This window comes from Epinephelus moara, chromosome 12, assembly GCF_006386435.1.
Source record: "Epinephelus moara isolate mb chromosome 12, YSFRI_EMoa_1.0, whole genome shotgun sequence".
Lineage (NCBI taxonomy): Eukaryota > Metazoa > Chordata > Actinopteri > Perciformes > Serranidae > Epinephelus > Epinephelus moara.
In genome coordinates, this window is record NC_065517.1 from 18,153,243 (window position 1) to 18,178,425 (window position 25,183).

At 42.2% G+C, this 25,183-nt stretch overlaps 1 protein-coding gene across 2 annotated transcripts in view; it reads right to left on the reverse strand.

Annotated features, from left to right (window-relative positions):
* Positions 1 to 1,865: 1,865 nt before the first annotated feature.
* Positions 1,866 to 25,183, reverse strand: part of jag2b (jagged canonical Notch ligand 2b) — a 64,999-nt gene continuing 41,681 nt past the window's right edge. The window contains exons 8-26 of one of the 2 annotated variants that reach the window (XM_050058400.1): positions 24,534 to 24,647; positions 24,105 to 24,218; positions 22,166 to 22,279; positions 21,688 to 21,734; positions 21,412 to 21,585; positions 14,198 to 14,360; positions 13,388 to 13,549; positions 12,793 to 12,906; positions 12,567 to 12,680; positions 12,248 to 12,361; positions 11,801 to 11,917; positions 10,643 to 10,670; positions 10,004 to 10,089; positions 8,027 to 8,140; positions 7,716 to 7,831; positions 6,843 to 7,100; positions 6,611 to 6,742; positions 5,596 to 5,746; positions 1,866 to 5,461 (exon numbers count right to left, since the gene is read on the reverse strand). In XM_050058400.1, the coding sequence (XP_049914357.1) occupies positions 4,923 to 5,461; positions 5,596 to 5,746; positions 6,611 to 6,742; positions 6,843 to 7,100; positions 7,716 to 7,831; positions 8,027 to 8,140; positions 10,004 to 10,089; positions 10,643 to 10,670; positions 11,801 to 11,917; positions 12,248 to 12,361; positions 12,567 to 12,680; positions 12,793 to 12,906; positions 13,388 to 13,549; positions 14,198 to 14,360; positions 21,412 to 21,585; positions 21,688 to 21,734; positions 22,166 to 22,279; positions 24,105 to 24,218; positions 24,534 to 24,647 (2,771 nt within the window). In that variant the 3' untranslated portion in view covers positions 1,866 to 4,922. The remainder of the gene's footprint in view (positions 5,462 to 5,595; positions 5,747 to 6,610; positions 6,743 to 6,842; positions 7,101 to 7,715; positions 7,832 to 8,026; positions 8,141 to 10,003; positions 10,090 to 10,642; positions 10,671 to 11,800; positions 11,918 to 12,247; positions 12,362 to 12,566; positions 12,681 to 12,792; positions 12,907 to 13,387; positions 13,550 to 14,197; positions 14,361 to 21,411; positions 21,586 to 21,687; positions 21,735 to 22,165; positions 22,280 to 24,104; positions 24,219 to 24,533; positions 24,648 to 25,183) is intronic. The other variant, XM_050058401.1, reaches the window with a different exon arrangement.

Below are 25,183 nucleotides of genomic sequence, written 5' to 3' on the forward strand. Positions count from 1 at the left end.
ATGATTACTTTAGTTGTGAGTTGTGCAATGCCCTCCATCGATGACACATCCCTGATTATAGTGGTTCCCGTCAACACTTGAATGGAAACGCAGGTTGGTACGCTAGATAGCACCAAAGTTCACTGTGCACTGCTTTCACTGGAACTACTTTCTACTGAAGAAATAGTCATTTGTCATTGGGATCAAGTGAACCTCTGAAGGATTGGTAAACATTTTTGTTTACACAACACCAAAGACTAGGCGAATTTAAAAATGTGATCTCAGTAGCAGTAAAAGCAGGATTAACTGACCTTTTAGTTAATTGTTGTGGCAAATATGTTATCAAGCAGTTGCCTCCATACACATTCAGCAGACACGGATCCACATTAGCATTCATTTGCAGTTTGCAGTTGATTTGTGTTTCTTGCCCCCTGATGGATGAAAGTCCAATATACCCAATATTCTCTCTGATTTTAGCTTGGTTTTTGATCCTCACTAACTCCTGAGGGAAATATGTGGCTCTTTCACTGCAAAATGCTAGTCGTTAATTTTGTTGGTGTCGAAGTTGGCAGATTGCCTGGCGTTTGGTGTTGGTCAAGTAGTGTACAGTGGGTTTATCTCAGCCTTTATCATGAAAACTTCAACCTGGAGCAACTGGAAACGTGGTTCATGAGAGTGGTGAGAGTGAATCAAATCACTGAAGATGTGGGCATTAAAACCAAAACAATGAGCTGACAGAGATTAAAATGCTAGAGCTGCAGAGTCAGGTAATAATTCTCTGTGGGTTCTTCACTATGAGCAACCTCTTATATTAGGTTTCTACTTCTAAGAGTAGTTTTAAGTGAAGATAATAGATTAAACAGTGCATTCTTAGCACCTGATGTGTATTGAATATTCTTTAGGGCCCTGACAACAAGCCAATGGTTGGCCATCGGTGAGTGTGTGTCGCCCTACTTTTTATGACGTGTCTCGCCCAGTTGCCACTAGTCAGCCCTTGTTGGCTGTTAGTTGGCTCACTCAGCATGTTAGATTGGCATCGGAGAAGGAAGAGCTCGTCAGTGAATGAAATCACTGTGACTGGCAGCTCAGTGCATGAGAAGAGAAACAGAAGTGAGGAAAGTAAACAAAAGCCTTAAGTCAAGAGAATGTGAAATCAAACAAATTTGTTATATTAGGTAAGACTAAGTTTAGAGCCATTGAGCTCTTTTGCAGAAATGTTTTGTAGTGGTTTGTGTTGTTTGCTAGTACACTGTAAATATCATTTGTTCTTATGTGCTAACCTGCTAACTTGTGTCTTAAATCTGTCTTGTCTGTCTTTAGTTTCTCTTTTTGAATGCTGAATACAGACTAATGCCGCCTGCTGCTATAGAAAGTTATTTCCTGTTATGCAGGGACAGTATATACATGGTAGTTGGTCATTGGCTGTATTCTTTGCAGTGTGTTAATGTACAACTCCTAGGCCATGACACAGGCAATGTGAGGCAATGCAACAGTCGCCCTTCTTCGCCACTAGTTCTCCGTTGTGTCTGGGCCTTAATATTAAGCAAACAGACCTTGAGGCAAGTTTTGTTTTGTCAACTACTGTTTCCAATGTCAAGACTTAACTGTCAAGCGTTTACCATTAATGAAAGCTCCTAAATGTCGTGAACATCTACGATACAATGACAACTAAGCAAACCCCATCTACTAATGAAGGTCGTCTGATATGGTCGGAAGTTCCAGCACAAGTAAGTGGATCTTAAGTTCAAGGTGTTTTGTGAATTCCACTCACAACGTCAACATGTTTTTGTGTATGGGTGCCCGACCCACCAGTGAGTGTGTTTCCAATGTTGTGTAGGCTACTGTAGGCAAACCAAATATTACAAGCGTGACCAAGATGTGTCAAAACTGCTTTAATAAATAACTGGTTTGATTATTTTGAACAATGAAACATCCACTAAAAGAATGGAAACCTTTGTATAAAATCAACTTATGTCCCTTGTAGAATAAAATGTATACAATATGCATATTCAGCTTTTAACACCAGCAGTGATGCATCTTTAATTTTTTATTTTGCTGTGTCCCATTTACAGAAAATACGATGTCGTTTTTGAGACAATGACATGATATGAAAAAGGGGTCATTTTGAACTGAGTTGGTAACTTAAAAAAAAAAAAAAAAACACATCTGCATGGTAGCAAAAACATCTGCAAATATTGTTCCCTTCATTAAAGCTTTCAAACCAAACATGAAGCTTAATGCATGATGTCCACATTTGACCTACTGACGTCCACATTCGTGACACTTAACAGAGTCATGGTGGACTGTTTTTTTTTTTTTTTAATCCTCCAAGTGTTTTATTCCAGAAATCTCCATGACAGCAAAGCGAGACAAGGAGAGCACTTTACTCAGGCGAATAAAACACGCCACTATACACCACACAATGTTTTTAAAGAGTTATTTTCCTTAATAGTGAAAACAAACCAACAACATAAAAAGATGACCATTGATACACAAATAATGCATTACACTAAGGCACCTGAAAGAAAAGGGTTTGTGATGGGTTTAGAAATGGTTTGAGAACTTTATTAAGGCTGTAACGTTGGCAGCTTTGCAACGCCGCCTGCCAAAAAGCTACTGTTGAATTTATTATTTAACAAAATCCTGATGAAACAACCAAAATCAGTGATACCTCTAATAGAGAGCAGGTTATAAATGACTAGAGCCTTAAAGGTTACAATGCTAGCCGCACCCCTTTCACTGATGTCGCAACAGGTGTTGTCCATCAGCCGTCAGGAGAATACCTTCTGTGACATCACTGATTAAGGAGTGGCTACAAGGACAACCTGCTTGGAACAGCAGCAGCAGTTTTTTTGATACATTTTTGACTTCCCCTTTAAATATGACCAAGTTAAAAATCTATTTTGTAACATAATTATGAGATAACACATTAATCATGTATACATCTTCCTTATACAAATACAGGTTCCCTTCAATAGAGAAGATTTATGGGAATTTATTTGCATCCAAAAACTATCCAGGCCATAATTTGTGCTGTCAAACTACTGTAGACTAATGCTGCGTTCACATGCAATCATGCAGACGGATGACACCTTCTGAACGGCATGGGAAAAACAAACAGACCAAAGTAATGGCAGGACGGTAAAACAAAACATGCATGACAATATGATGTTGGCATATTGTTTACAAAGAACTGAATAAAATATATTAAATAAAATAATTTAGCATTTATATTTTGGTGTAATTTTCCTGGTAATGTCCAGTAATTGTCCAGATTGCTCATGTTTTAGCCTTGTGTAAAGGATCTTTGTGGGATCAGGCTGTAAATCCCATAGCAGAGGATGGCAAAAAGTTGAAATATTTTAACTTTTAAATGGCAGCACTGTCTACTGTTATTGCTGCCGGCTTCATCCAGTTTTACCGCACTGCTCTCCTCCATTTAAATGATATCCAGTTTGCTGTCTACCATCTGCCTGATTGCATGTGAACACAGCATTAAGACAAGAAGTTTAATTTTGTAATGCTGGTAGAATTACGGCAAACAAGAAGCTGAAGATTGAGACCAGATCTAGTAATGTTGGACCACGTATCGCCAGGTAAAACGCTGCGTCTTACCATCAAAATTTGTAAATGTAATTACCAATTTTTCGGCCAGTTATTTTATGGAGAGGGTATCATCTTGAAGCTGAAAAGCATCACTGATTTACTAACTTAAAAGCGCTAAAGACATAGCCACAACTGTGTATGTAACAGTTGGTCACAAAAAAAGAAATTCTCATGACAAACCATTTATAAACCCCTCAGAAATTCCTTCATAGGTGGTACCTCATTGTAAAGGTTCATAACTGTGGGACTCTGGATATGAAGTGTTATAAAACGTGCCTATTTTGACTGGCATAAATAAAAGGAATGGCGTTGTAAAAAAAATAAAAATAATATTAATCATAACAATAATAATAATAACAATAATAATAATAAAAATGTGTGACTTGTCTTTAAGTTACTTATTTCAAATATACACAGCGACTCCTTTAGTATTTACACATATGTACAGAGTATTCATTTCTGTTTTGATCAAATACCTTGAATGGCGTTGCTGTGAAATTGAACTCTCTCGATGTACACTTATATCCCTTTGAGAACAAGGAGGTCAAACTGGGCAGCGCGACTTGGAGCCCCCGACGCGGCTCTTAGAAAGGCACTTGCTACCAACTCAAATACTGCAAAAAATCCTCAGACAGAGCTTTCAGCCAAGACAACTGAGAGACAGGAGAAGAATAAATGGAAGGCCACATAGTAGGCACTGGGGTTTCAGTCCCCTCTCCCCCTCCAGGCCAAGTGTTTTGGTAAGGCTGGCGCATGACGGCCACAGGTGGATTGGTGGGCAAAGCCGGAAGGAGACAAAGCAAAGGGAGGGTTTCCTCTGTTACTGTGGCTGCAACAGTCCATTTCCCTCCTTTACTGTCCCTTTAGTGTGTATCTGCCCCCCCTCCCCCACAGACACTGAACAGGAGCCCGCTGACAACTTAACAAAATCATAATCATCTGTAAACAAAAAAGAAATCTTTATACAAGTTTTTTTTTTTTTTCTCCTTTTCAATGATTCATCGTTTCTTAAATGGTACAGTCCCATAAACAAAAATCGCAGAGGGCTTCTTTTGCCTCCTGAAACATTGTTACATTTCAGCTCCTTCTGTACATAATTAAAGAAAAATAAGTGAACAGAAGCAAAAAAGGATGTTCACTGTGCTCTAGCCTCCTGAATCCAAAAAATCATTTCAGGTGACAGTGACAAAAACATGAAAACAAAGCAAAGAATGGCTTATTAAAACACAAAGCCTTTTTTTTCTTCCCAAAAGTAGTCCAAAAATAAGAATAGTCGCTGCCTTGCAGCTTCTCTCGCTTCTCTCGCTTCCACATCGCGAGTCCTTTCCTTAAATTTCTTATACACAATGGTCTCTGAGGTCTTTTTGACCAGTCAAGACGGCACTGACATTTTTCCAGCGGTTGTCTTTGGGGCTGTAGCCTGGGGTCCGGTGGGGTGCTTTGAGGGGTGAGCTGGAGCTGTGCATGGTACAGATCACTCCCCCACTGGACTGCACTGCAGTCTTAGAGTACTTATAAACCGGCTGCTTTCCTGCCTCTGCTCCACCACACTCCTCCTCGAGCTCAAACTCGCCTTCCGTCTCCTCCTCCTCCTCCTCCTCCTCCTCCCCATCACACGTCCGATAGGAGGGACCCATGAGCTTTTTGCGCTCCTGCTCGGCGTCCCTGTTGCTTTCTTTCAGCTGCTGCTGCTGCTGTTGCTGACGTCCCACGACGAGCCGTAGCGGCTGCCACTGGTTGTTCACGCTGTCTGCGGCGGATGACTGTGAGTTCCTCTCACGCTCTTTTCTCCGTTTGCGCGTCCACCAAACGCATACAATGATGCAGAAGAGGCAGAGCAGGCTGAAGACCACACATAGGAGAGGCACCAGGTAATCTGTTGACATCAAGAGGTACGAGGGAGGAAACAGAGGATGGAAAAATCAGTAGAAGTACAGAGAAGTCACATATGAGGAACTGAATGGGGCCATAACAAACCCTTGTGGGACACCTTTGTTAATTATTACTCACCCACTGAGGGGGGCATGACCTGTGTTTCCACTTTGACCTCAATGACTGCCAGCATTACGGTGCTGTTGTGCCGCTTCGATAAAGTGCCCACTATGGCGCTGGCTGCTGCTTGGATCAGACTGTGGTCTGGTAGATCCTCTGGCTGGAAAGACTGAGAACCGAATCAGAGACAGGGAGGAAGTGAGACATTACAGCTGGGAAAAAGCTTCAAGTTGTGACAAAACATGGGAAAAATATTTACAAGGTTCATTTATTTATTATTTTACCACATGGTTGCACATTGAAATGTAGGTTAAAGCTCCTTTACGCTTTTTATTTTAATAAAATAAAATATACAGTTAGTATATGAGATAATAATAAGCGATTGAGCTTAGGTCATGTCTTCAAACTCTATACAGCCAAACAGAAAACGATAACAAACTAACAAACAAAAAAGATCGCTGATGAGATACCATGTGATGCCTACACTGATATATTATTGACTGACAAGCCTTGTTAGAGGCAGTAAACAAATGTCAGACATCTTACAGATGTTTTGTCATTTTGGACCAAACAAAAAGCGACACTTTTACTCTGCACCTTTCTAAAAGTTCTGTGGATGCTCTGTTATTCATCTACATAAAAAGGTCATCAATAAAAACCTTTAACTTTACTTTTGATTCCACTCCTTTAATGACAAAATGTGTCACACTGACCCTTAATTTAGGCGAAAAAATTCTGAATGAATACAACAGGTTGTGTGAACAGCTGTGCAGTCGACTGTCTTGCACAAGTGGGAGCACAAGAGCAGCACTAGTTGTTTGGATATTTGGGTCCCAACCAACTCAAACTGTGCCAGCCAAGCTGGGTATAAGAACTACTGACCTCCAACACTGTGCTCCTCAGCCTAAATCAGGTAGTTTTGATAACACTGTACAAAGTATACTGTCAACTATACTCTTACAAAGTAAAAGCATAGTGGACAGTGTGCTAAACCAAGAGTAGGATGACGTACAACCTTGGAACGCTCACTTACTATGGCCACCTCTACAGCATCCTGATTTGAATGAGAGAGGTCACACAGCAGGAGAAGGGCGTGATCTTTTGCCAAGCTTCGGGTGTCAGGAAGATACCTCAGCTCATAGCAGATGTTCTCCACTGTGGTTCCCTGCATACACACACACACACACACACACAGATCAGCAACAATACAAAAAAATACTTGCTTGAAAATGTATTAAAAAATGATACGCGAAGACAGAACTCACTGTTGGTACTTTGTCTCTGTTGAAAACCAGTGTTATGCGGCCACAGCTGTTGTCCAAATGCCCGGTGTTTGGCTGGCACTTGGTGGCTGTTTGTGGAGGTGACGGTCCAGCCATGGAGCAAACCCCCCACTGATGGCAAGGGGGGGAGAAGCAGGTGAGGTAGCTGTGCTCCAGACACTCTCGCCCCCCTGGACAGGACTGCTGTCTCTGGCCCTGGTCTGAAGAACGGAGCCGGCAGGGACGACGACCACACAGCACCTGGTGGAAGAGTGAAAATAATTACATGCAACCCCACAAAACATTTATACTGGTGTTACACTGCATGTTACAACCAGAAAATGTAAGCTATCATCTGATTTACAGCTGGAAATAATACTGTTTTAACCTTTTAGCCTCTTTTCTCAATTAATTTATTGATAATTTTGCCTCTAAAAATGTCAAAAAATGGAGAAAAAAATCCACTGCAATTTACAAATTGCGTTTTGTCCAAACAACAGACAAAAAAGAGAGCAGAAATAATCTCTATCCGTACTAACAGCCTGTAAATGCATATCATATGACCATTTAGGTACACTGGGAATGCACATGGTGTAAACAGGAAGCAGATTGCCTACTGACTAAACACTGGTTGGTTGGTTGATTGGTTGGATGGATACTTCATTGATCCCTGAGGGTAATAAGGGTCCCACACCAACAACTAATCCAAGCAACCTCCCCGACTGTTTATCACAACCCAGCCAGTTTGTGTATTTGTTTGAGCTCTATGGTTACAGTAGCTGGGGTCTGCTGCCCCAGCACTGTTACTGGTTGTTGTTATTCCTTGCTGTTTGTGTTTGTTTGTAAGTGAGGAGTTGCTGGCATCGGCCATGTTACCTTTGTACATTCCACTTTGCCACTGATGCAATGGCAGCTGTTGCACTCTTCCTCCCAGCGGCTGCCGTGGGGAAACTGCAGCCCAGCATAGCGGCAAGTCTTCCCGACACCTATAACTACAGACAGACAGAAAGAGACATGTTGAACCTTTGTGGCAGGAAGTCAGCAAATAACTAAAGGGATGAATCAATGTTGTTAAAATTCCACACCAATGAGACAATGATTACAAACTTTGACTACATAAGCAACGAGATGGAGAGGGTAAATGAGTGGGTATGTCTTGAATGAGCAGAGAACAGAGATGTATTTACACTCTTGGCATCGCGCTCCTGCTCTACCAAGCGGACAGATGCAGCGGAAACCGTTGATCTCATCCACACAGGTGGCACCGTAGGCACAGGGTGAGGACTGGCACTCGTTTATGTCTGAGAAGGGAAGAGGAGAATCAAGTTAAAGTTGGACATTAAGCCCTGGATCCCAAAATATTTTCGTTTAAGGCAGTGATCCCCAACTGGTGCAGATTTCTCCTAGGTCATAGTTCAAGGTCCACACGGTTTAATATATTCAGCGTCACACTTGCATTCGGCCATGCCGTTGAGCTAGTTTGCTGTCTCTGTCAAGTAGATATTAGCTATTAGTTTATTAGTTACTCACTCTATAGCAAACTTGATACATTTGCACTTGTGGTCCATTCAAAAACGGACCCACGACCCACTTTTCAACCAGCTCTGTGTCCCCTCAGTGTGGGGAGAGTGTAAAAAAAACCTCCGCGTAGGCAGTGCCAGGAACTCCCTGCCTGCGCTGTGAGCAAAAATATGCTGAATGATGTGGAACCAACATTTCACAACCCCAATGATGTGGCTTTTGGCTGGTGGAGTAGCAGGGAGTTCCCAGCACTACCGGCACAGGGGGGAATCTTCACACCCCACACTGAGATGACGCACATTCAGTTGAAAATTGGCAGAGTATGTTTAATGACCATTTATAGCCAATTAAAGGCTTAAAAGAGACTAACAGAGCAAAACAAGTCTTTGCAAAATTTTAAATTTGATGACATAGGAACTACTGGTGGTAATTTACAGTAGCTGGTAAGCGAACCACACAAATGTCAGTCAGCTGGAACATGTTAGTACTAGTCAGTCACAAAACCTCTCCAGCCCTCTTTCTATATTTTCTGAGCTGGGCTCTTTTCTTGGACAAACTTGCTAACTGACAGTTACCTTGATAGCTTGGTCGCTAATGGAATAATAAGTTCCGAAAATAAGCGCAAACACATTCTTGTACCATCAGCCTCTGCCTCTTTTGTGGAGCAGGTTATGTTCCAACAGAGGAGGTTAAAAGTGACTCTCCAACTCTCGTAAAGGTCAGCACTGTCACGACAGCTTGCTATTGGTGAATTGCCTCAATTTGCATGTCACCGAAGTTGAACTTGACATGAAAAATTTTGCACAGATATACTTCACCCCTGCCAGTCAATCCTTTTAACACAACAATGCTAATGGCACTATCTGATTTTGAGACGGAATTTGGGCATTTTAGCCAGAAAATAAACAAAAAATTTGCATAGCTATAATGTTCTTTCCTCATATTACCAATTTTGTAATCTTATCATGACGTTTAAGATTTTCTTGTGGTCCAAAGGGGGAAATAGCAGCCATTTAAGATCAAAAACTTTTTTTTTTTTTTTTTTGGCTAAATGAATCTCAAAGCCAACCCCTGAATAAAATAAAGTACTGTATATTTTAAATCACAACATATAATATCATAACTGAGAAAGTTCTACACGTTTTTCTACCAACGCATCTGCTATTTGAGCAGCTCTCTGAACAACACATATCGATCGTGCCTGCCCACTAAAGTCATTGAAAATCCCGGGCATTGTCGCCCAGTGTCCACATGAACACAGTCTGGATGACAGCTCTCAAATTCAAGCCTGAAAGAAAAGGTGAACGCTATCTGGCTGAAACAAACGAGCAGAGAAGAAGAATTTCAGGGTCACTGGGTGATTTGTCTTCTGTGTGTGTTTGTGTGACTGTGTGAGTATGGAGGAGGGACGACCTCTGACCCCCTGGGGTGTTAAAGGACAAAGAAGAGGGAGAGGGCGGCATCCCGGTCTTACATTTAGGTGTCAATGTGTCCATCTCCTGCTTGTCCCCCCTCTTCCTCGCTCCATCTATCCATCCTCTAAATCATAATATGTTTCTGTGGCTGTTAGTGTTTTAGTCAGGGCTTTTGCATATTTGCTCTTCATCAAAAAGCATGTGCAGTAACCTTATGTCACTACTCACTGATTCGGCAGTCTGGTCCGGCGAAACCGGGAGCGCACTCGCATCGAAACCAGTTGACTCCGTCCACACAGATACCGCCGTTGTAACTGAAGAGAGGAAAGAAACGAAAAGCGATTAGATGAGGCTGTACAAGAGCCACATCCTTTCCAGCTGCAACAAAGCACATCGTTTTTGTGTGTGGGTGTGTGTGTGTGTGTACGTGGTGGTTGAGGGAGGAAGGTGGCTGGGGGGGGGTCACAAGGCTCAATTCAACTCATCAATACAAGCCTCCACCTTTCAGATGCTAATTGGCGTGTCCAGTCCCTCCCCTCCCCTCCCCTCTTCTCATCATGCCTCTCCTTCCATTCCTCCTCAAAGCCCAGCTCACCCCCCCGCCTCNTAGCTATAAACCTCTCTCCCCATCTCTCCGTCCCATTCAATATCCGAGCCCCCTCCTCTGAGAGATGCCCCCTTTGAGGCTTGATTTAAGGACAACTTCCACTGCTTTTAGCAGCCCTTCACCCCTTTCAGCCTGCAAGGTCTGTGTGAAGTGTGGAGACGAGGGAGACAGGATAAAAGGGGAGGTGTGTGTGTGTGTGTGTGTGTGTGTGTGCGGGAGGTTACGCCACAGAGGTGTGTGAGGCAGGAAACGGTACATACCATGGATGAGGGTTGCAGTCGTTTATATCTGTTGAAGAGAATGACAAACAGAGACGTTTACTGTTGAGCTGTCACAGTGCCATATTTGTGTCATTTTCCATTGCCTATATAAAATGTTCAGACATTATTTCCTAAAAAACATTTACTTATTTAGCTTTATTCTGTCACTTTTCAGTGATGGCTGCCTACAACTCCTCATGCATGTAATATATGCTCAGATGATGCCACAGCAGCAGTGATCTGTTTAAGATATATTTCTGTATTTCTTCAATAAATCAAACATACTGGTGTTCAACTTGCTAAAAATACATATTCTGTGACACTTATATATATTAAAGTCAGCCTGTGATAGAACGAACACATAGTCTTCTTTTACTGCATCTAGCAAAGCTCATAAAATGCCAAGTTAATGTTGAAACAGCCCATTAAAGTTGCAGGAGATGATGGCATTTATAAACTCTTCTTGTAAAGAGAAGCCCAATTTGCAGTCACAGCTAAATCACACATTTGCTAGTGTTACCTGAGATACTATGACATTTAAAGCTCTTAGATATCTAAGAGCTTTAAATGTCACACTTTAAAATGTCACATCATGAAATATTGTAAATATTTCGACACAAAGTCACAAGACAGTCATTTTGTACTGGTCATATGATATTAAAGTTGCATTCTGATCATGTATTCACACTGAACACTAAATAGGCGTTTTGTGGAGCAAGAAAGTCAATGTTAAGATGTGAATATGAAAAATACACAGTGTTGCTGTCTTGCTTCACACACGTTCAGAGCACGGAGCCTTTGTGTTTACCGTCTTCAAATTACTTGATTCAAGCTATCGGTTGTACTTTACTGCAAGCCAAGTTAGCTGTTAGCTGCCTTCCCCAGTAAGCTAGCTACCCCGACCATTAGCATAGCTGTTCAGGCCTAATATTGGCCCGTTGTGAAATACTCAAACAGACACTCCAGCAGCTGCAGTCATAGCAAGGTGAACGTTTTCTTTGCGTTCGGTGTGAACACAGCATAAGAAAACAAAAATGAAATGTCACACCACATAAAAAACACTGGGCATGTGGGCCTTAAAAGGCACAATAGTCAAATTGAAGCTGGGAACACTGACTTTTATGACAGTTACATGCAAAGTGTCATAGAGGAACTAACTTAGGTCACAGGTGGGGCCTTCCCAGCCTTCTTTGCAGATGCAGGTGAAGGTGTCTCCTCCTCCCACACAAGTTCCACCGTTGGAACAAGGACTGGAAGCGCACGTGCTGTTCTTGGCTGTGGGAAGAGATCACAGAGGTGCACCAGACTGTTAGCAACAGTAAACATCAACACAGAATACTTACACAATAAACCAAATGAGTGTTTTTGCAAGAACTTTTCACAAAAACTGAAACACTGAAGTGCTACTCAGTAATAAAAGGCTTGTAAAGAGTTGCTGATATACCCTAGTCTATAAACTTTGACTGTACAGGATCCTTGAATATACCATTTGTATTATATTCTATCCTAGCAACCACAAACACAGCCTTTGTCAACGGAAAATGACGCCCATGGGACTGATCCGTCACTTGTCAATCCTCAACAGACGCCATCCTGACGCCTCACCTGTGTTGCAAGTGTTTCCTCCCCACCCAGGTGGGCAGGCACAGCGGAAGGTATCCCCGTGGTCGTAGCAGGTGCCTCCGTTACTGCAGGTGGTTGCGTCACACTGGCTCTCGCCTGGCCAAGAGTACAGAGAAACACTGAGGTCACGCACACCATCTTCATATGACTATTCATAGCACCGGTAAGAAATTATTTTTAGGATCTGATTCACTCTGTGGTGACACTGATATTTAGCTGTCAAAACACACAAAGAGGTGAAAGCATGGTGGAGTCGGGGCCACACCAACACAAACACATCAACACAGTCAATATAACTCACGGGAATGGCAGGTCTTGCCCTTCCAGTTATCGGTGCACTCGCAGTAGAAGTCGTTCACCAGGTCAACGCAGCGTCCACCGTTCTTACACGGGTTGTGTCTGCACTCATTGACATCTGGAGGAAGGGGAAAGACTTACATGATTAGATCTTTACCAAACTGTCTCCTATTTAGTGCAAAGACAAGACAAATAACTGAAGCGAGTAATGTTGTAGCTGAGGAACTCACTGAGGTCGCAGAGTCGACCCTCCCAGCCGTCGGGACAGAAGCACTGAAAGGAGTTCACGCCATCAATGCAGGTCCCTCCGTTTCCACAGGGGTTGTTGATGCAGTCATTAATATCTGCAAAGGTAAAGAGGGAAAGTTGAGACAGACAAAACAGCAGGACTACAGCCAGAAGATTTATATCTGCAATACTTTAGCATTAGTAAGTAGTTTATAAGCACTTAATGAATGTTTATAAACGTCTATAAACACTATGATGCAGCTGTAAGCAAATATTTGAAGTGTCTATTAATGTTTTGGTTAGCAATAAATGTGTACGTATCTATCACTACATGTGATTAAAGCTATGTTATACTGTGTATGTCAACATTCACATGTGATAAACATACGTTAAAAAGGTCAGAAATTAATTGTCACCAAAGGGATTAATAAAGTAATTCTTAAGTGGACATTTCCATTATTTAAAAAAACTTAGCATTTACAGCAAAAGACTGAGTTCTTTCAATGTTTGACTAAAATTAGTTGCACTTTTAATTTCAGTTGTAAATATGATCTTAAACAAAAAGGTAAAAATCTCAAAGTAAGACTCTCAGCGTACTTTCATGACAGTAGATGCCACTGAAACCTGCATCACACAAGCAGGTGAAGTTGCCCGTTGGCTGGCTGATGCAGCGTCCTCGTGGACCACAGACGTTAGAGGAAATGTGCCGCACTCCAGCTGAGTCGTTGGTCGCTACAGCAACAGTGCAGCTGTCAATCACTGCCAGAGAAAAACAGAAAATGGTTCATTACTTTAATTTGACATTAAGCGTTTTTGGACAGGAAGAACGTTTTAAAAGTTCTAAGAACCCCTCTTTCTGTTGTTTCCACACCGCAACAACTAGGAGCCATCATAGTTCTTAAAACGCCATTTTGAGAGACTTTCATTAGCTCCTATCTGAGAGTAGGTACTCTCCCAGCATAAGAGGAACCATGAGTGCTGTAAGTGAGTGGTGACTGGTCAATGCAGCACTTGCAATCGCCATTTTTAAAAACCTGTTAGCTGTGTGAACAGCAGACAACACAAAACACTAACTATAGCTTGTAATGAAAAGAAATGGAAGGAAACACAAAGGGACAAATGGACCGACAAGTCCATGCATTGCTGAGCATATATGTGATGGTGGAAATAAAACACGATTTTGACTCGTCAAAGAAAAAGTGACATTGCACCTTATAGCACCTCACTTAAGGGTTCCTATTGGCAGTGTGAATGCAAACAGAAAAAAAAGCCCTTGAATGTATGTAGTTCTCAGGAAAGATCCCCAGTGGACAGGTTCTCTTAGGGAGTACCCAGAAGTGTTTGGCCCGAAAACACCTATTGTAGTTCGTTCAACACCATTTCATTATCGCAGAAAACTTCAGTCACCTTGACATAAGGTGGTTTGGCAGTTCTCCTTGAGCCGTTCACATGTCTTTCCCTCGTAGCCTTCGGGACACGCGCAGTAGAAGTCCTGGTCCATGCTGTGACACTTGGCCTCATTCTCACAAGGGTTTGGATCGCAAGCATCTGAAGGGGACCAGCCAGAAATCTGAGGAAATCAAGAAGAGAGGAAAATATTGTGTTATTATTTACAGGTCAAATGGAAAAACTGAAATTTAAAAACACCACTTAAACCTGCACAAATCAAGACTTTTATGTTAACAACAGAGAAAACTCCTGCTGGTACATCATTATGAGTGACACCTTTTACATGACACACGGATAATTATCACTTGACTCTGCAGGCCATCTTCTTAATGGAGCATTTTAGCGTCTTTCAGCTGATTGTTTTGGTTTTATTTACTGTTTTGATTCAGTCTCTACGCTCTAAGCATCGGCTGCCTGCTGCCAGAAACAAGCTCTGAAAACCAACTTTTAACTATGTGACCAGCACTAAACAGCAAACAGATAAAGTTAGCAACTAGCTAGTGAACACAGTAAATAATTTAACCACTCAAGAGTCACATTTTCCTTCACGAGTTGGTGGAGACCAAAACTGAGCTAAAACGGTATTAAAGCATGTTTGACTCAATGTGTTTAACAAATTTTTTTTTTTTTTTTTTTAAACATTTATTTCTCCAGGAAAAGTAGTTTTAACTGATTTGACATTAAAAATGTTTAACAAATTTACAACTCCTCTGAATCCACCAGCTCCACTGGATCAGACAGGGGTACCGTAGTTGTGGCAAATGATATCATCACCCCAATAAAATGGCTCTTTGGTGATGATTAAAGATGAGGTGAAGCCAAATGAGCAGCAGAGAAAGTGGACCTTAAGTCTGTGCAGGTGAGCAGCTTAGCTTAGCTCAAGCCATTGTCGCTGTACAAAAACAAATCAAAGGTAAGTGGACGAGCAAAGTAAGCCACAGAAACTTTCCCTAAGCTCATCAAGGGTATCCATGCTTTTGGTGTTACATCTGTGCCATGCTTAATCTTGCAAGATTATTCTGAGACAGAGGCCTGGCAGAAGAAAGAGAGGGAGAGAAACGGAGCAGGCAAGAGAAAGATGGCCCATTATGAGGGCAAATATTGACTCTGGTCCAACATCATGCGGTGAATATAATAAAGACAAATCATCCGTCATACCACCCTGACACAGAGAGAACCCAACTAGAGGCCACGGTGACATATTTTGCCATTTCCACATGCAGCAACACAGAGGTTGGAGTGAAAATCTCTCAGTTTATGTAAACAGAAGCCTACTGTGCATAAACTCTGGGTTGCACCCCGTTGCCATTTAAGGTGCTGAACAAGGGAGTCAGAGTTGGGCAACAGGGTGGGTGAAGTCTGCGGTCACACACAGTTTATTTTACCCCAAGTGTCAGGGCCAGATACATTTTTTTCTTCGCTATTTGCATGTGTGTGGTCAGGGGAGCGTGTCTGAGGGCAAGAGCGACTATTAATCTTCAGAACATTAACTTAACTGTCTGGACTGTTCACAGGACAAGAGACATGTTACCGGCAGTGACAGCAGGGCTGGTATTGTTTTCATCGTGTGTATGTGTATGTGTGTGTGTCATTGCAGCAAAATGTGGTCCTGGAGACACCTACTGTAGCGGGAACTACCACAGAAGCTATTTTGAGTACTTTGGCACTTGTTTGTTAGGGGTGTAATAATACATCGATCTGGAATGATATATATATATTCAATGGTCAACAATTATTGGTGTAAAGTGAAATTCCTCAATACATACTGTCATCTTTTAGATACGCCTTTTATTTATTTTGAAATCCCCAAGACACATCTGAGTCACTACTTTTGTTCAAGCACACCTCCTTCCTAAACATTCAGTGCTTAGTGGCCTAGTGCCAGGAAGACAATGGTAAGCAGCCAAAAAATAGCCCAAAAACAATGAGGGTAGTTGCCAATACTAGCCCCTTTTACACTGACAGATTTTCAGCTAATGTTGGGCTGTTTTGCCAGCAAGCTGCGAGCATTTAGACACACAGAGCCAGATTGGCGAGTTGATCCAAGGTGCCCAATTTTCCGCCTCGTAGGGTAGTCATATTGGCGGTACCCTTTTAGTTTAAAAAGACCAAGCTGGCCTTCCGCAACAGGAGGGGCTGTTGAAGACTTGTGGGAGGAGCTGTTGACGACGCCACACGTGGCGGTGGATAAACAGGAAACAGCTGATAGCAGGAATTAGCGAGCAGCTAGTAGCAAGAGGGAAACACAAGCCTGACAGACACTGTAAAGATGAGCAACTGGGGAGACAAGGAATTGCGCGCCATCCTTGCCCTCGCAAACAAAGAGGCCATTAACCGTCAGATGACGGGAACGGTGAAGAACGGGCCGACTTATGAGAGAATCGCCGAAGAACTGACTAGCTGCGGCTTCCCTCCCACGTCACTGGTTACGTCACATGCTGAGCTACACGTTTTGTTACTTGCTCACGCCCCCCATTGCCCCGAAAAAGGTGCATTCTGTATAAACAAAAGTAGGTAAGAGGCATTTTGCTGCACTCCCCGATTTTGTTTTTATACTGCCAATGCTGAAAAAAGACTGATTGGGCTTTCCTGCAAATTTGCACAATTCGTGTTTAAAAAGGGCTTCTGTCGATGTGAATTTAATCGAATCAAAATCATATCGTGGCAGACTTTGTGATATCAGCAAAAATCGTATAGTTATCCAAAGAATCAATATATCGTATCGTGATTATGATTTACAGCCCTTGTGTTTATGTGTCTGTCTGTGGACAGATTTTGTCACAGCGATGGTGCCACAAAACTTAAGGTACGTAGCCGAGTAGGGTTGCAGGGATATACCAGTTTCAAGGTATACCATGAGTTGACCCCTTTATTTTAGTTATTTTTTTAAGGTAAGACTTTTTACACATACCTCCATTAACAAAATGTTTTCAAGTTTTAATTAGACTAATAAAAGTTTGTTCAACCAACAATAACCCTTCTGTTTTCATTCCTTTAAGGTTCATTCTGATTGATAATAAAACAAATTCGCTAATACCATGATACCGTGAAACCACCATACTTTCTGAGACAGTTATCGTACCGTGAAAATCTCACACCATTGCAACCCTATCGCTGAGATCACAATGAGGGCTTAGTTGGACGATAGGTGTGGTCCGTACAAGGGGGCTAAAAGTAGAAGGGTAGGAAACAGGGTGTACAATCCGTGGTCCACATTTATCCAAGTCCTGGATTGATGTATTGCGCCTGGATTGATGCTAAATGGACTTGCATTTGCCTGGCCTTTCTAGTCTTCTAACTACTCAAAGTGCTTCTACACTACATGTCACATTCAGGACACGTTCATGCAGTGTTGACCAAGGCTACCATACAAGGTCCACCTGCTCATCAGCTAAAACATTCACATGCACTCGCACACACCGGTGGCACAGCCATGACCGAGGACACTGTGACATGTTGACTAGAGGAGCTGGGGATCAAATTACTGATCTTCTGATTACTGGACGACCCGCTCTGCCTCCTGTGCCACTGCCACCCCACCATCATAATACGGTCTTACTTGAGGTCAACCTTAAATACGTTCTGCAATACTTTAATGATTGCTTGTAGCCTAGTGTTCAAAGGATATTACTGCAGAACATTTACAACACACATAACTAAATGTGAATCGATAACTTGGTCACTAGGTTACTGCCTATTTAAACTACAAAATGCATGTTGCAGCTTTGTTGTGTGTGTTTTACTACTACTGTATATTTTTATGCTTTTATCTCCTTTGAAAGCAGCTCATAACACTGGGTTCGACATTAATTCTTTATCTTGATAACAGTTGACACCTCATTGTGACATCCATTTAATTGATGTTCTGGAGCTTTTGATCATATTGCATGATTGTCATCAGCAGGTAGAGTTGGCCCAATTGTCATAGAATTCTAACATTCACATCTCCATTTTTTTAGAGCACTATAAAAGACATCCTGAAGGATTCCTGACAATTTCAAAACAACTTGGCACACAACGTTTGTGGATAAAGATCACGATGTTATCAAAAGCTTCAGCAGAGCTCCAACATAAACTTTGCAGTGAGGTTGTTTTCTCGACACCTTAAAACATCATGTGATCCAGTAAAGATAAAATCGCATGGCCAGAACGTCAGTTTTATTTCATCTAAATTTAACATGTCAGCATGCTAATATTTGCTAATTTTTGCTAATCAAAAGGCACAGCGGAGGCCGGTGAGAGGAATTCATTTTGCAGACATTTAGTCATGAATCAATCTACTGGACAAATTATAATTTTGACCCTATGATTTAATGAATATCTGAATCCCTCAAAACTCAAGGGATCACCAAGATCATTGAGATATATCATCTGGAGATTATAAATGTCTGAAGATAATTTCATGGCAATCCATCCAGTGATTAGTGTTTGACCCACTGACCAACGCTGCTATCCACAGAGCCACACTGCTAGCATGGCTTGAACATACAAACCTCTTTCGGATGACTGCCCATATTATATATATGGGAAACAAAGGACTAAATCCATAAACTTTATGGCATGATTAAGACAAGCACGTCATCCACTGAGGGAGTGAATGTGTCTCTTTTTTCTGAAGCATTTCCTCTGAGACTCAGGTTGCCCTTATTTCCTTATTAAGACATCAGTCAGATCACGAACGGGCAAAGACACCATTACACAATCAAACTTCTCTGGTCTTGAGAGGAGACACTAATCAGAGAAATATGATGCGGGAGGCGTTGTAGTTTTGGCACTGCAGGGCAGGAACGTACGCCGTGCCATAGCAGGCATCAGTGCTCTGTAGTATGCAGGCAGAAATCCAGCGTCACCTCATTCAGAGAGGCTCGTATTTATAGTAGAGATGCTAAAACAGGATTGGCTCCTGACCAGCAATGTCCTCCATTCAGGGCCCAGGAGATGCAGTGAAGTGTCGATTTCCTCGCTGCTAACCTACATTAGCTTCAGACACACACACTTCACATATAAAAAGGCTGCAGCAAGGACACTGATATGGGATGTCTGCATGAAATTAAACGATCAATTACAATGAGACCAGGGCTTGGCTTATTAGGCTGGGAACATATTACACAACTTTTAGGCAGATCAGAATTTGGCAGTGGACAGCTGGCTTGGATCACTGTGCTGTAATGACTACTGCAGTTTGTGTATGTTTCCAAAATCCAAGTGACTGTCAAGTAAGTATTAATATTCTCTTCTTTTCACCAAATCATCATCATCATGGTTCAGACTGTGTAATTTTATTGGCATGTTGTGCCATGGAAACTTATAAAGTTTATTGGTTGCTAAGTAAATCCTGACACTCTTTATGGAAGCTGCTGTCCTCAGGGAACATCTTTTGTTGCACAGTCTGCTATTATCTACTGTATAATATTTTCTTGTCCATCTCAAGGAGATGAGACATCTTAAGTCATGGACTGCTTTGCCTTGGCAGGATGTTTTCATAGCATCTAATGAGGGCTGTCGTGTTGAAATAAGTTCCCTGTGGATTAAATGTGGCCCGACAGCAAGATATTATTCTTGATTTTAGTGCTCTATAAATAAGTTTTATTGTTAGGCTATCCTTAGGTATACTGTTGCTTTTTAGATGACAAAGATGACAGTCTTAAAACAAATTAAATGCTTGTTCATTGTTAAATGCAGAACACAGAAAGGCAATGTGGTTCGATAAGTGGCATAGCATTTTTTTCAGTTGAGACACTTTGCTTGCATCTGGTTATGTTTCAGAATATCTGCAGAAGTAAAAAATGCCGGCACAAGGTAACGATTTTCAATTTTTTTCCCAATAAAAGTAGATAGTTCTAGCTCTAAAAGTCGTTTAAAGTCACCAAATGATGTCATGCGCTCATTTCCGTATTGGTGATATGAATGCACATTCCTTTGGGAAAATGGAAAAATTCTACAACGTCACTGAATTAGATTCAATGAAAAAATCCTCAGCAAAACATAATTGTCAGGCTTCCAATCCAGAGAGAAAGAGCTTCAGCGTAACCGTCACTACAACTGAACTCCTGCAGTGCAGAGAGCGGCGTCTCCTCTCCTCCTGCCTGCCCCACACCTGACTGCCTGTGCAGTGCTGCTGCAGGAGAGAGGGGGAGAGACCCCGCACTGATGGCAGAGGAGGTGTGGACTGGGATTACTCTGAGCAGCATGCATCTGAATGAATAACACTGTCATGTATTTGAATGTATATCTTGCTTTTTCTCTGATGGTCTGAAGAAGTCGGAAAATTTGTTGCTAGTTGCTTTTTAGAAATAAGGTCACTACAGGAGACTGGGAAGTTGTTAAATCTAGTGAGAAAGTCACAATGTTGGCAACACTATCAGCGGTGTGACGGTTGGTCAGCTCTGATGGGACGACTGGAGAAAAAGTTAAGGTGACCAGCGGTGGCAGCATTTTACCCACAGTTGAATATTTTTCAAATCTCAGCAACTAGAAAATTGAAAACATGCAGCGCTCAGCGGCTTGTCATGCTGCTGGGATTTACAATATAATGTAAATACGCGACACTCCCATGACAGAAAAAGAAAAAACCTAAACATAATGGTTGTCTGCCATCAACTGCATTTGGCTTGTAAATTGTGCAGTATTGCAATATTGACATTTTCGTGACAGCTCTTCATCTAACTTCATGTCAAATCGTTTCCTCTTCACATCTGCCACAGTAGGGTTCTGCTCAGTTGTTGGCAGCTGTATCCATATTTTTCAATTATTTTTCAAGTCCCCTAAACTGTGCTGCTAAATTTATGTTGTCACCTGCTCATTTCTAACAGTCTATTGAAGCTCTGCGATGTGAAATTAGCCCATAAACGAGGTTTGTCCAATTGTGTGAATCTGACATGAAAACCTCACATGAGCAAACCTAATGTAAGAAAACTAAGAAAGGTTTAGGGTAAGAGTACATAAAAGTTCTTGTATGAGGCCCACTGTGTGTCTATTGGGTAAAAAAAAAAGTTCTTGCACAGTAGTTCACAGAATCCCTTTGGTCCCTTTTCTGCACTATAGTTACAAAGTTTTGGTTTGCAAACCTTTATCGGAAAAGATCTTCTCAGACATGTAACGTGTCCAAAGGCTACAACCAGTTTATAAAATGTCACTTCATCCACAAAAATCCAAACCAACGTGAGACTCACCTCACACAGCTGTCCAGCAAACTGTGATGGGCACTGACACACGAAGCCGTCCAACACTGCGTGGCACTGGCCGCCGTTCTGGCATGGTTTGCTGTCACACTTGTTCCTCTGGATTTCACAGTGAGTGCCCACAAAACCTTGAGGACACTGGCAGTGGTAGCCCCTCGACCCCTCCTACAGATACACAGAAGAAGAAGGGTTAAACAGCAACGACAACATAAGCTGGTGAATCGGGCGCACATAATATGATATATATTAAAGCTAAAACATCAATACCTTGCATGTTGCTCCATTCTGGCACTGACCATGGCAGCCGTTCATGTCTGAAGAAGGAGAAGACAAAAAAAATTAGGTTTTATTTTTGAACATGATGAAGGACATTAAATACTTATCACCTTATCCACTATCAAATGTAATCTACAATGTGGGATGTGCACAGATTAAGTCAAAGTTTGGAAAATAACTGGTGAAGCCAAGAGAGTGCCAGTCAGACCTTGTCTAGATTGTAACATGGCATGCAATGAATCCAGAGAGAGGAGCTGGGCATGCAAGTTCAGTCATGGTGATTCAGTTTGCCAAGGCGAGAAAGAAACGGGTTTCCACATGTAGGAAAGCCAGTGACTATAACTACACCTATGTTGTGAGTCCAGGAAGTGAGAGGGGGCGTTTTTAAAATAGCCAGAAGAAGAGGAGGAGGGCGCCAGTGGAAGGGCAGACATTTTAAAAGTGACTTTTGAATTAAAGAAATACTGACTGATGTCACAGTTTTGTCCGGACCATCCCCGAAAACAGTCGCAGTGATATCCGCCAATCAAATTTTTGCAAGAATAAGCATTCTTACAGGGCTTTCTTGCACACTCATTTGCATCTGTAAAGGCAGGAAGTAGAAGGAGACCAAATCCATCAATTGAAACAAACCAAGGAAAGGACAAAGAGACAGGAAAGAGACCAGAAACCCAACCTCTGAAACCCGGATGATGTCATCAGGGTTATATGGTTAGTTAACTATAAAATGTCTCTATATAATCTATAAAATGCCCACCACATGTTCTCAGAGCCCCTGGTGACATCTCCCAAGTCCAAAAACTTTAAGATATTTAATCCACAATACTAGATAACACAGTCAAGCAGCACATATACACATTCAAGAAGCTGGAACCAGAGAATGTTTTGCATTTAAATTGACAAATGATGGGGCGTCCAGTGGCCTTAAGATAGATACACGTGACTACAACCTCCCTAGGTTTGAATCGGGTGTTGGACCTTTGTTGCACGTCATACTCCTATCTCTCTTCCTATCTACTGCTTGTGTCTACACTTCTAACTAAATGCCTTAATTTACTGTCTATCTTCAAATCTATTAACTCCATCTATTAATAGAGTTCGGCAGTAAAGTTACATATTGTGTTCTACGAGCGACGAATCCGCAAGCTCGTGTTTTATTTGCTCTGGCAGATGTGTTCTCGTCCAGCTTCTGCTCAAGCAGATTTCCAGCTGACCTGACCTGAGGCAGACGGACAACCCGAAAACATAACACCTGACTATCGCTAGGCTTGCAAACGGAACACTTGTTCACAGACATATTGAAACTAGACCATCACAGCTGCCACATCACCAAGTGATCTGATTGGTTCTAAGTCTATCCAGTTGCATCAAGAAGTATTGTGGTTTACAGCCTTTGATGATCCCTGTTGGAAATCCGAAATTGACTGACAGGTTCCAGACAAAGTCATATTTGCTATTTTGGTCTAGCAATGTCATGTTAACGTTAAGTGTCAGAACAGACACAAAATTCCTACTGACCCAAAATGATCCATTTTTTGCCTCAAAGCCTCAGAGAAACAACAGCTGACAGTTTTCATCTGTTCCATACAGATGAAACGAGGGCAAAGTTTCACTCACAAAATGTCCACCGCCTCTAAAAACATAAAGCGTTACAACAAAGAAAAACACCGCTGCTCAAATATTCAAGTGGGGGGGGGGCAGTCTGCAGGGAGTCCTGCTGTGCTCCCTCACACACCTGTCTTCTCTCTGAAACCCTAAACTCTACACACACACAATCGCCAGGTAAGACAGGAGGCCAGTGGCTGCCTGTAAGCCGAGATCTGAGCTGGTAAGATGACACTGAACTGTTGGGATCTCTTTCCTACCTCCACCCACCCCCCCCACCCCCCACCCCCCCCCCCCCACACACACACTCACGCACACACGCCAACTTTGTTTACCGGTCGTAATCCATTTCCTGGCTTCATGCCGGTCACGTCCGCTTGTGGGGACGGGAGCGATATAAAAAAATAAAAAAAACAATGCCTCTGCCAGCGACAAACAAACACCCGGATATAGACGCACGAGTAGCTCATAAAGTCATTGAGGAAAAAAGGGCCGCGTAGCTGCCAGCTCATCCAGGATATTGACAGCTTGTACTCTGGCAATGGGGCTCAGGTTGCTGGTTGCCAATTTGAATCCGACAACATATATCCTGAGCACTGCGTGCCTCAGAGGCCATTTTATTTGTTTAAGGCAGAGACAGGAAACAAACACCTGCAAAAACAAGTCTCCCTGTAGAGATGAACAGTTGTTTGCCAAAAAACAAAAATCCTGAGCACAGGAAATATTATTTTTAACAGCCTCTGGTGAAAAGTGCAAATAAAAAGAAAAAACTCTGTGCTTGTATATTGAAATATGAAACTCACCAATCTGGCAGGTCTTTCCCTCCCACTGCGGAGGGCACACACACTCGAAACCGTCCTCCAGGTCGATACAGGTTCCACCCTGAGCACATGGACTGGAGGCACACTCGTCCAAATCTGAGAGAACAGACACGTCAACTCACTCTCTGCTTATTTTTAACTACACGCAACATTTGAAGAAAGAGTTGGACGTGATGATGGTGAAAGAAGACGAGAAGGAGAGAGCTGACAGGTTAAGACATGAGAGGTTTGGTGTCTAAGTATTAAGAAGGCCTCGACTTATTAAGAGGCAAACATTCATCTCCAAATGAAGGTGAGTGGATGCTGAACAAGCGTGTTTGCTCTGTTAATATCACAAAAAACGAAGTAGCCTAGAGTGAAAGAAGAGAGTGTAAGTATTAGCATGACAGGGGTGGAGATGATTGGACTCACTGTTGGCACAGGTCAGACCCTCCCAGCCCGGCGGACACTGGCACTCAAACCCTGTCGGAACCTCATAGCATGTACCACCGTTGGCGCAAGGATTGGAAACACAGGCGTGCTCGGCTGAAGGGAAGGAGGTGTGTTCAGATTAAAAGGAAGCAAAACATTACTCTTTGTTCTTACAGACTGCAATTATAGACCTGGATCTTTGTAGGTAAGCAGTCATTTCCAAGAGCGGGTTGCACCAACTGGTCTTTACCAAGCCTGGTTCTAACCGCTAAGTCGGTCTTTGTTAAGACAAGTCCTTCGAATAAACTTTACATTGGTTGCAGCGACTAAACTTAAGCCTAGTCTTAACTGCGCCTGGTTCTTCGCAATGTGCGTCCATGTGAATGCCCATGCAACTATGGCTGCTGCTGAGTGGCACATGCCTTGCTAGGATACATTATTAACATCCTCCTGCTGTCTTGCTAATGTGTAGCCAATCATTTATCATTTGGAGCAACCTTATTACTGAAGATCAGAGAAAAAGAAAGGGAAATTCCAGGGACATCGAGATATGAAGATTAACAGAACTGTAAAGGAGAGACGTGTCTGTGTTTGACTGAGCTCCACAGGTAACGTGAAAGGAGAGGAAAAAGTTGCAAACTTGTCTGCAA